This window comes from Odontesthes bonariensis, chromosome 22 (genome assembly GCF_027942865.1).
Source record: "Odontesthes bonariensis isolate fOdoBon6 chromosome 22, fOdoBon6.hap1, whole genome shotgun sequence".
Taxonomy (NCBI): domain Eukaryota; kingdom Metazoa; phylum Chordata; class Actinopteri; order Atheriniformes; family Atherinopsidae; genus Odontesthes; species Odontesthes bonariensis.
In genome coordinates, this window is record NC_134527.1 from 27542252 (window position 1) to 27554358 (window position 12107).

The 12107-nt window shown below is 41.5% G+C and overlaps 1 protein-coding gene and 1 long non-coding RNA gene across 3 annotated transcripts in view; one reads left to right on the forward strand and one right to left on the reverse strand.

Moving 5' to 3' along the window:
- LOC142372332 (uncharacterized) overlaps nucleotides 1-12107 on the forward strand; it is a 221801-nt gene that overhangs the window by 163622 nt on the left and 46072 nt on the right. The window lies entirely within an intron of this gene.
- Nucleotides 276-12107, reverse strand: part of gfra2b (GDNF family receptor alpha 2b) — a 219916-nt gene continuing 208084 nt past the window's right edge. The window contains exons 9-10 of one of the 2 annotated variants that reach the window (XM_075455192.1): nucleotides 11965-12012; nucleotides 276-6523 (exon numbers count right to left, since the gene is read on the reverse strand). In XM_075455192.1, coding sequence (XP_075311307.1) covers nucleotides 6380-6523; nucleotides 11965-12012 — 192 coding nt within the window. In that variant the 3' untranslated portion in view covers nucleotides 276-6379. The remainder of the gene's footprint in view (nucleotides 6524-11964; nucleotides 12013-12107) is intronic. The other variant, XM_075455193.1, reaches the window with a different exon arrangement.

Here is a 12107-nt window from a genome sequence, read left to right on the forward strand (position 1 = left end):
GAAGAAAATAACTGACTCTGTGCCTTACTAAAATTTCCACCACAGTTCTTTAAATATGTTGTTTTACGAAATAACATAAAACCTGAAAGCATTTTGTTGAAGTCTAGTTATCCCATTCGCTTTTCAGTCAGGAGCTGCTGGTGGAAAAAAGTCTGAAAGATGGAGAACAATGTTGTTGTAAACTTTAGAAAAGAAAACCAACCTCAAGTTGAAGGAAGTCATATTCAGATGAGCAGAGAAGAGCGTGAGCAGCTATTGTTACAGATGTTACTTTTATTTAGATCTCCAGACACATATTTGAGTTACACTGCTGTAGCGCTGTTAAAGTTTACAAACAGATCAGCAAATTTACAACCTTGCCATAATTTTTTTCTCATTTCTTTGTTCTCCAACTGTGAGTTCACACAATCATAACACCACAAAGCCCTGCTAGCAGCCCGCTGATGCTGAAACCTTAAATAAACCATTGCAGGTCATTTTTTTTTTTTTTCAAGGAACTGACAGAGAATGTGTATCTGTTCTGAACGCTGCACTCGACATTAAGATAAATGTTGTGATTTTTAGTGTCAGTGAAGAAAGAATACTGAACCTTATGTTATCAGATGGTGTAAACATAATACTGATTTACAAAGTGCTGTAAATATCAAGAAAATATTACTTGTGGTGTTCCTCAGGGTTCCGTTGTTGGACCCCTTTTATTCTTCATCTAAAAGGTTTGTTACTGCATCTTTCTTTATTTATGTTTTTCTGATGATAACATTTTGTTCCCTCCTGATAAACACATCAATTAAGAATTGGATGAGTTGACATCAACTTAAAAAAAAATGCTTAACTTCAAGATTCTTGTTGTATATTTACATTGTTTAGATGCGGACGACTCTTCTGGGGACCATGAATGTTGATACCTTCCTGAATTCAAGAAGTTTCTTCATGTTCATGAAAGTGTTGGTCCAAATAATAAATTTGTCCTATACTGGTATTCTTTAAAACCTCATTGGATAAATCAGATCTTAAGACAACAATATTAGAACTTAGTGCAGATGAAGGACTTTAATAAGCTTAAAACAGAAATGCTTCATCTGTGAGGATCAGGAGTGAGATTACTCTTATTTGATGCAATCTACTGGTTGGATTTAGACTTTTCTGGGATGTGAAAATAATCATCATAGTAAAAAGGCCTGCAGATTTTCAATTACTCGCAAATACTTCTATTTCCAGAGTAAGATTTTAAATGTTTGGTGGTACTAGAGGCAGATGGTCACCATAAACCTTTTTTTTTTTTTTTTACACTGACAAAGTGGGAGCCATAAGCAAACAGTTTACTGAACTGCCCACACCCAAACCTTGTACCACAAAGGCAGAATGCAGAATTCCTACTGCGTCATTTTCTTCATTCACCCCTCTCACTGAGAGCTGTGTATCTAAACTTCTCACATGTAGCCATCCTACTACATACCCGCTGGACCCCGTTCCCATTAATCTATTCCAGTCCATTGCTCCTACTGTAACTGCTGCAGTCACACATGTCATTAATGCTTCACTAACATCGGGCACATTTCCTACCACATCCAAGCAAGCTCGGCTTACACCGCTGCTCAAGAAACCTTCCCTCCCTCTGACTCAAGTGGAGAACTATCGGCCGGTCTCTCTCCTCCCGTTTCTGGCTAAGACCATTGAAAGGGCGGTCTTTAAGCAAGTCACAGACTACCTCTCACAAAATAACCTCCTTGACCCAAACCAATCTGGGTTTAAAAGTGGCCGCTCCACTGAAACAGCTCTGTTGGCTGTGACAGAAGCCTTAAAAGAAGCCAGAGCGACAGCTAAGTCCTCAGTACTCATCCTGCTCGACTTATCGGCTGCATTTGACACTGTCAACCATGGCATCCTTTTGTCCATTCTCATTTGCATGGGCATCACAGGGAGAGCACTCTCGTGGTTTGAATCACACCTCACTGGCCGGTCATTCAAAATATCCTGGCTTGGTCACACTTCTGCAGCACAGCACCTCGCCACAGGGGTCCCCCAAGGTTCAGTACTGGGAGCTCTTCTCTTTGCCATATACACCACCTCACTGGGCCAGATCATCCGATCACGTGGCTTCTCATACCAAAGCTATGCTGACGATACCCAGCTCTATCTGTCATTACCACCTAACAACCATGTGGTCTTTGCAGGAATCTCAGACCGTCTCTCTGACATTGAAATGGATGAAAGCCCATAACCTCCAACAGAACCTCTCAAAAACTGAACTGCTTGTCTTCCCAGCCAAACCAACCATACACCACAGCATCTGCATCCAAACTGAATCCCTATCTCTTGGTCCATCAAAGGTAGCTAGAAACGTGGGTGTCATGATTGATGACCAACTAACCTTTAAAGATCATGTCGCCTGCGTTGCTCGATCGTGCCGCTTTGCATTGCTAAACATAAGAAAGATCAGGCCATACCTAACCCAACACGCTCCTGGTGCAGTCTATGGTCAACTCCCGCCTTGACTACTGCCTTGACTACTGCAACGCCCTCCTAACTGGTCTCCCAGCCTGTGCTGTGAAACCTCTGTAGATGGTCCAGAATGCGGCAGCGCGCCTGGTCTTCGATCAGTCAAAAAGAGCATTTCTGTTCATTGAACTCCACTGGCTACCCTTAGCTGCCCACATCAAATTGAAGTCACTGATGTTTGCCTACTAAATGCTTAATGGAACAGCTTCCATCTACTTGAATGCTCTCATAAAGGCTTACGTCACAACTCGGTCACTCCGGTCGTCAAAGGGTTGTCGTCTAGCAGTGCCTACACCACACTTAAGACAATGCAGACTATTTTCATGTGTTGTTCCACGATGGTGGAATGACCTACCAAGTGCTACAAGAACAGGGAGTCCCTGTCTATCTTCAAGAAACTCTTGAAGACCCAGCTCTTCAGAGAGCATCTCCTATCCTAGCACTTACCCTGTACTTCCCTACCCCTTCACTTCTCCACTTTTTCTTTCTGTACTTCCGTCTATGCCTGCACTCTATCTCTACACTGTCACCCCTGTCACCTCTAACAGTCTGACTAGTGGTTTCCTTCTATGTTGCTTATTGTTAGCTTTGATGTTAGCTGTAATGTTATATCCTCATTTGTAAGACGCTTTGGATAAAAGCGTCTGCTAAATATATAAACATAAACATATACATTTGGATTCTACCTCAGAGGACCTTGAATATGCAAGACATTCTGATTTTTAGATATTTTGTAATCCAAGCGTTTCATTAGGATTCATGCTCCCTCTTTTTGTTCACATTTTAGCCTGATGGTACCAAAGGGAAAGGTGAAAGTTTAATAGAAAGGGCTTCATGAATGTGAAGAGGGCTTCCTCCTCTTGGGATCATACATATTAATACCAGATTTAATGACAATCTGTCAAGTTTGGACTATAATGATCTAAAGCAAAGTGTTGAACGTCAGGCTTTCTTTATCCGAACTGCTAGCAGGGCAGATATAATCACTCTTCCTCTTTCAAGTAAAAAAGAAAGAACAGTAAAGTAAGGCCACACCATAATCACAGAAGCTGATCTCTTTTTCTTCCGGCTTTTGGGGGCAGGAGGTAACGCCCACCTTAAGCCTGGCCTGGTGACCGTCTTACAGCACAACATTCTGGTAGCTTCTATGAAACATAAAAAATACCTCACAGAGTGGCGAGAGGTAAAGTACACACACACACATCCACACACACTCGTACACATTGAACAAGTTTATGGAAGCAAAACAAAAAGGAAGAAGTGATTACAATGATGAAAACAACTGAACCACAATGGTGAAGGTGTGAGCACTTCACTACCCACATCGATGTGTATGCACCCAAAATCTGGAGACTAATGAGGCAGCCGAGGCAGAGATGGCCTTTAATCACAAAGTAATACCCTTCCTGTGAAAGCTGGCCTTTAATTAACTTCTTCACCAATGTTTATTTGTTTTAATCATTGCTTGGTTTGTGCCACTTTGTGCTCAAACCTTCTGAAATGTTTTTATGGCATTTACTCAAATTAAACAAATTCCCACCAGTGACAGAAGGAAACTGGTCCCTACTTGCATTTTGCCGATTTGGTAAATGAACAGACAGATTTTTGTTGGCAGTTAGATATCAGCAGTACTTTCAGTGGTCAAAACGCTGACGGGACTTTTTTCTAATGTTCTATTATCAACCCAAAATACAGACAGAGTTCACGTAGTCCTTCCATTGTCAAAGGATTTCAGTAACTGGACCAACTAAGTTTACTGTAATGTAAGGATAACATTTTAATGCTTGGATGTAAATTCATTACAGGTTATAGATGTTTCCATCCAGTTGTCAAGCAAATTTGAAGCAAATCTTTGAAATTTCATTGATGCAAAATTAACTCTACCCAACCCAGCTATTAATTTGCCCACTGAGAGGCCAATGGGGGGAATTCAGGAGTTTGTTTACACAGCTAACGAGTTAAAAAGTACAGCTGTTGAGAGGCAGCTGCAGGTAGATGTCAACCAGTCTGTAAGTCACCGGTTTGATCTCTATCCACATGTTGATGAAACTTTAAGAAAGAAACAGAACTCTGCGTACCCCTCACTTAGATAGATAGATGAAAGCGTCTGCTAAATCAATACATTAAAATGTATTGTAAACACACTGAATGGGTCTGAAAAGTCAGCCAATGTTCACGTCTGTGGTCACCAGCCATCCCCAAAATTTGAAGCGCACCAATATTCAGACTGTTATGGTGTCATGTTTGGTAAAGAGAGCACAGCCATAAGACTACCAAAGTAAGTTAGAAAAGTATTGATCTGTCACTTGTTTTCAGCAATCAGTTGTAGTTTAGCACCAACCACATAGTTATTCTGTGTTGTCTACTTCAACCCAAAACAAGCTCTAGCTCAAGTTCAACTGCTCCAAACGTATGACTCACTGAAAATTATGACATAACTGTGATGAGAGGTAAATGATTGGCTTCCCCACCACTCTGAAAACATCAGATCTTATTAAATAGAGCACATATTTAAAGATGAATGTTTCCACAGCAGGAACAAGGCAGCAACAGAAATCCTCCCTCTCAGTGATGATGGTTCTCAGGTGTGGTTTCTACAGATGTAAACTCTTCCTTTTCAAAGGGTGAATATTTGCTTATTGTAGGATGCTGCAAGAATATTCCAGTGGTCGAATTCGTGCGAGTAATGTTTGGGCACAATGCACCATCATGTCATATGAGGTTGTTAAAGGGCGCTGAAGTCACTGCTTGTTTCTGTCATCAGCTCACAGCAGTGAGTACTGCGGCTGAGGTAAAGTTTCTAAGAGGCCATAACCAAAATAAAGCTTACATAATTTATTGTTGATAAAGTGTGAAAATTTCATCTAACTATAAAGCAAACAAAGGAATTTCAGAATGAAGCTGCCTAAAATCTAAAAGATAGTTGCTGCTCAGGTTTAATGTGTCTGATTGGAATGACTTGAATTTAAACCTCAATGTTTAAGTTGTGTGATCACATTTAGTTTTTGTTCAGTTGATTCTCAGGCTCTGGTCATCCTTCCTTTGTTTGCCTCCATGTAGAGATACATCCACACAGACGCCCATGCAGACACACACACACACACACACACACATCTATACACTTATGTGAAATATACACTCTTCCACTTGACTTTTTTCATATTCCACATTGAATGAAGTTTGTACAGAATGTTAACAACAGAATGAAGAGAAAGACCCGCAGAAAGCACACTGGTGTACAGCATGAATGTTTGTGTCCATGTGGGGACCCTGTTTGCCCGCTAACGAGGTCTAAGGGGAAGGTGGCAGAATATGTGTGTGTGTTGTATGTATGCAGTATGGATTTCTTGTCAGGAGAGAGGTCCAGGGGAGTGATAAATTGAGCTGACAACACCATAGAAGGATCTGCCCCATCTGTCCAGCCCTGTCGTTTCTTTTTCCCTCTAACGTTGCCAACTTAAAGACTTGTTGTCCCATTGTGTGTGTGTGTGTGTGTGTGTGCGGTTACATGCTTTAGCCCTGTGTTTCTCAGCCCAGCTGTCTCCGGTCCAGAGGAGCTGGAGGGAATGAGTCCGAGCCGGGCTGCACAGAATGCTCTTAAACCCTGCAGACCATTGGAAATTAAGTCACTGTGATCCCGAGAGTCTTTCCGTGTCTGCCTTTCATATTCCCCCCTCAGTCTCACACACACACACAGTCTACCTTCCTCCCTCCTCTTCTCCCATGAGCTGTGTGAGTCACAGACGGCTTTTCAGAGCGTCCTCCACAGCTCCTCCTCCAAATGGCCGTCGTTGATGCTGTTAGTTGACATTTATGAGTGTGTCTGTGTGTACGTGTTTATCTGTCTTGTGTGTATGCGTTTATGTGTGCGAGTTCACATTTATGAGACGTAGCGTAGAAGCGTTGGCAGAACAGACACACACACGGTCACAGAGATGTGGTGGAGGAGTGGAGCTGGTCGCCGGCTGCTGCTTCTGGGCCCCACAGAGTCCTGAGAGTCTACCGACCCCTGGGCCAACAGAGTCTGAGCAGAGGGAGACACAAAAGTGTAAGAGAGCAAGATTTATTCTACATGAAAATTCCCTAAATATCAGCTGCTACAGTAACTTAATGTAAAATAACCATATCACCCATTTTCGAATCAGATACAGATAAAGGGCTTCAGCTAATATTTGCTTATTTTTCCAAGGTTGGATGTTACAGAGACAAAAAAGCTACAGGTGGTTGAACATGTTTGGAGGGGAGATGGGGAGTTTGTTTGGAGAAGGATGCTGCTGATGGAGCTGCCAGGTGATGACTTGAAAGAGAGATTTACAGGACAGGAAGCCCACTACGAGGAGCTAAACCTGGTATTTTTTCAAGAACCATAAATAAAAACAAAATATACTGATTTCTAAATCCTTAAAGGTGCTTCTGCAACAAAGTCACTTGGTTTGGACCAATATTACAGATGTGAAATATGTCCTGAGCCATGGTGCAGACTGGACCAATCACAGGAAGTTAAATGGGGCTGTTGCAAGATGAGCAAAAGAATTTGGGGAGAGGAGACCGAGGGTCTGTGCTGTGTCTCAGTGATTTAGTCAAAAAGCTGCTCTGTAAGGAGTTTTTTAGTTCTATGATAAATATTTTAAAATTTCTGAATTAATTTCACGTAAAAAAAACATTTATTCTCATGAATGTTTTATATATAAATAATTGATGTTGAGCTTTTGGTACCACATTGTATTAAACACTGCCTGCCTTCATGTTCTTCATCTGATAGTTTGCTCTTTTCTCTCCAACATTTTGCCAAAACAGACCTTAAATTCAGCTGTGGAATCTGCCTTCAGTTTAGGACATACACCAGTATTTGAAGATGTAGAAAGAAATCTGTGAGGGAAAAAAAATAGAGCTAAAAGTCCTCAATGTGATTCTAACTGACAATAAGTCGTAAGCATAGATAGCTGCTGAGGACTGTGACTTCTACCTGCCATCAGGTTAGTTTTTATAGTAGACTTTTCAACATTTCTGTTACAGTTTTATTGTAACTTGTTGCATAATTCATTATCTACTAGCTGTAACCTCTTAGGGTACTTATACACTGAACCAGCAGTTCTGTTTTTTTCAGCATCTGGAAAAACTGCACACAAACAATTCAGTTTTTCTTATAAATCGCAAAATCAAAACAAAAGTCTTCTAAAGACTCTTTAAAGATACAACAAAAGAAGACCAAGCTTGGCAGTCCAAAAGGGGCGGTAGTGCACAAGTGAAACAATAAGGGAAGGTGGAAGGCCATGCAGAGACAAAAAAAAAAAAAAAAAATGTAGATGCACCAAAGTGTGTTTTCTTCTGTATTGTTCAATAGAACTGGGGCCTGCACTGCCAGGATTAGTGGAATAGCAAGTTAACTTCAGCTTAAACTTTCGATTTTCTGTGTCATGAAGTTGGTTCACTTCTTACCATGATTTATCACCATGGCAGCTTATGCCTAAAACCTCACCTGCTCCGGAGCAGTGGGGAGGGTTTAATACAAGAGACAGAGACATGTAAAAGTCCAGCCTCCCAACAAATTAATTCTCGTATAAAATGGAAAAAGTATCGTAGATGTCATAAAGCAGCGACTGATTGTTTTTGCTGAACATTAGTTTAATCCAAATCAATAAAAAAAATATAAAAGATTTTCAAACATTTAGTGCGCTTTGAATGAAATAATGCCTGTATGTTCATATTCATCTTATAAGATGTTTTAAAAATCACTGGACAACTTAAAACCCTTTTGATCATTATCTTAGAACCTGTGTGACAGAAAATTAACTTTGACAATAACAAACGTCCTGCTGACTGGTTTGAATAGATATGTTTGTTCAATAAGCCTCTTTGGTGCAAAAAGCATTTAGAACGCACCTACAATACATTTATCTGATCTACTGTATTCATATTTAATGATGAGGGAGTGATATTGATCGGCTTATTCATTTATACATCAGAAAAACTGGCAATGTTTTTTTTGCTTTTCCTCTCCAAATATTCTAGATTGTGATTGGTCGCCTGATACATAATACAAATACATGATGAGAAAGATAACAGTCAGGGTTTTCTATTCCACATGACCAAAATTAAGATGAAAAACAAAAAGAGATGGTCTTCTGACATCATTGCCACTTTCTTTCTTGTACATTAATTTGCTACTATGAGCCGCCCATCAGAAAGAGCACTCCCACTGATAGACAGGATGCAAATTCTGACATGATGATGGGTGAATCACACCTTGGTGTATAATAGCCTTCTGGCTCATAAAAGCCAACTGTTGCCGAGTAACATTTGCTATAAATACTATAACTCTTCATCTTTCATGTAACACTTCATCTGCATCACAGCATCTACCACAGATGAGCCACGTGCTGAGGCCCCTTCACTGCAGCCAACTATAATCCAAAAAAGCCTTTAGAGGTTCTTTTAATATCCCACTTCAAAGTGGAGATTTCCTATCTTAAAGGGCCATCAGGCTCAATGTTGTGGAGGCAGGGCAGGAAGAGAGAGAAAGGATGTGGATGGACCCCGGGAGGTGACCCCAGAAATACCCGCAAGTAGCCCCTGAGCCAACTCAAGCCAAAAGGCCACAAGGCTAAAGGGACCCAGAAGAGCAGGATCAAGCAAGTGGCCTAAGACCAGAGAAACTGAGGGGTGGAAGAGGCTGGACGAGTCCCTCAGTGAGCTGCTGCAGAAAGCATTGCAGGACACAGTGGAAGCCAAGCTAAACCTGTTTGGGGAAATCTTGTGTGAAGAGTGCAGCAGCAGGTCTGCCGAGGTGACTGGCAGAAAAGCAGCCACAAGGACAAAGGAAAGAAGGAGATTGACAATCTCATACAGACTGGAGGCAGAGGAGGCAGAAAAGGAGGGTCTGAAAGCCCTATGGGATCAGATCCGAAAGAGGCCAACCAACCTGTGGAGAGCAGAGTACATCCGGTGGCTAAGGAAGAGGAAGGAAAATCTCCTCGAGGAGAAGACCAGTGGATGGCTAGAGATTTCTAAAGAAGATTTGGAGAATCCATGGTCAATACAGCGACCCCTTTAGGCCCACTAGAGCATGTGCCAAAGCCAGCAGAGCTATCAGTGCTCTTTGAGGTATCACCACCCAAACTCAGTGGGGTCAAGCAGGTAGTGCAGCGGGCAAGATCAGCATCAGCACCAGGGTCAAACAGGATTCCATGCAAGCTATAACAGAACTGCCCAAGAGTGCTTATGCTTATATGAACCATGATTAGGACAGCTTGGATTAATCGGATCATGGCAAAGGGCAATGGTAGTCTTAAAGGGGAAGTTCAGTTTTTTTTAAACCTGGACCTTATTTCTGGCATGAAATCCGTTCATCTACTCACCGATAACAGTCTGGTGAAAGTCGGCGTCCTTTGGACGCTATTTAGATAACTCGAGGTCTGCGTATATCCATATAATTTGAAATATTGCTGCGACTACTGTAGGTGCAATGGGACCAAACAGTTCTGGGGGACTCTCTAAGGGTTATGGGTACTGAAAAGCTCCCTGTGCTTTTTCTCTGGTTGCACCCAACCCCAACCCTGGGATGACGTCGTCGGCGCGCGCCGCTGCTGTCAGGGTGCGGTTTAGGGAAGGACACGGATGCAGACTTCAGAAGAAAGGTTGGTTTAATTCAGGCAAAAATAACAATGGAACAAATAAATACTTATCTCTGGCCAGAACAGGTTGTGGCATGGCATGACGGGCAGGTGACAAACACACACAAAGATCCGACAAACAGACAGGGGAGACAAGAGACTAAATAGAGGGCTGGGAGTGATTGGAGAGTGAGTGCAGCTGGTGACAATGACTAACTGGTGCAGTGAATGAACTAATGATGTGAATGAACCAATGACCAGAGTGAGGGAGAAAAACAAATGACAAGACTGAAACTCAAAACCTGGACATGAACTGAACACCTAAAACATAAAACCTAACACATGAGTCCATGGACGTGACAGCTGCAGCACAGCTCATTCACTCCGTGCTCTGTGATGGTCGGCTATCTTTACACAGAGTTTGCTGCTGCTAGTTTTGTGCAACATGGCAATTTGGAAATACGCAAAAACAAACCATGTTACCAGCAGCAGTAGCAAATTCTGTGTAAAGATGCTGCTGCGGTGGCACGCATCGATGACATCATCCCAGGTCGGGGTTGGGTGCAACCAGAGAAAAAGCCCAGGGAGCTTTTCAGTCCCCATAACCCTTAGAGAGTCCCCCAGAACTGTTTGGTCCCATTACACCTACAGTAGTCACAGCAATATTTCAACTCTTGACCTCATTCTAAAAAAGACAATATATAGATTGCAGTGTATATGTGAGTTGCATATGGGATATTACACTCATATTTACATTACAACCTCCTTCATTAAATACCCATCCCTCAAAACATGTTGTTCACAGACTTTGTTAGGTTGGCTTTGTAAAGCAACAGTGGTATGTCACAAGATGCTGCAAAATTTCAGTGAAGATGTACTCCAGAAACTCAATTTATCTGGGTTAAGGTGATCAAATGCTGACATGGCAGTGTTTTTTTCAAAGTTAGGTCTTAATCTGGTTAATTGTAATTATCACTGCAGATGTAAACCAGCCAACGCTATGCAGATGACACCCAACTGTACCTGTCATTACCACCAGATGACCCCACGGTCTTTATCTCAGAAATATCTACATGGATGAAAGAACACCATCTTCAAATAAACCTCTATGAGAAAATGGGCTGTTCTGTTTCTCTTTCTCTGACCATCTCTCTTTCTGTTATGTCTCTTTATAACATGGGTAAAAATCAGGTTGTATCTGATTCAGTGTGCCACCAACTCCTGGTACAGACGATAGTTATCTCTCAGCTCCACTACTGCAATGCTCTCCTAACAGGTCTCCTAGTATGCAGAGAGAAACCATGCCATCCCATGCTCACCATGACATCCCATCACACATCCACTATCACAGTCTAATCACCAAACGTTTTCTAATTCTGTATGTCAATAATTTTTTTATTAATTCCTTCTGTACTGTAGCTATAATATTCTTTGATGTTTTCCTCTTTATTTGCCTGTTTTCCCTTTAACTGGCAATTGTATGAACTACAACTTTTCAGTCCTCTACTTGTAACTTGAATGCAGCTCAAAGTTTAATTTACATTTAAGCCATTAAGCCTCTTAATTAAAAAAAACATCTTGCTGAATGCTTTGAATTGCACTGACCTGTATAAATGATCATGGTCTAATAAAGTTGAACTTATTGGGAAGTAAATGAGGGACCTGCTCACACCTGATTCTGACGTTTTTCAAGTTCTAACTGACAATTGATTATGACATTGTGTAGTTTGAGTTATAGTAGACAGAATCTGTGTTTGAATGATGGTGATATCATGTGTGTGATATTATGAACACCGTTGGTTCCATATTTATTTCTCAAAGCACACAGAACCATGTAATCAGAGCTGCTCACCTCCTCACACTCAAAATCATCAGATGGGATGCACTTCTGACCTCCATCCTAGAAAAATAAGAGCGCAGTGTGAGACATGAAACTTTCTTTGACTCTGAGGGATTTGCTTACTACAAAACTCCAGTTCAAACAAGGAGACAGGA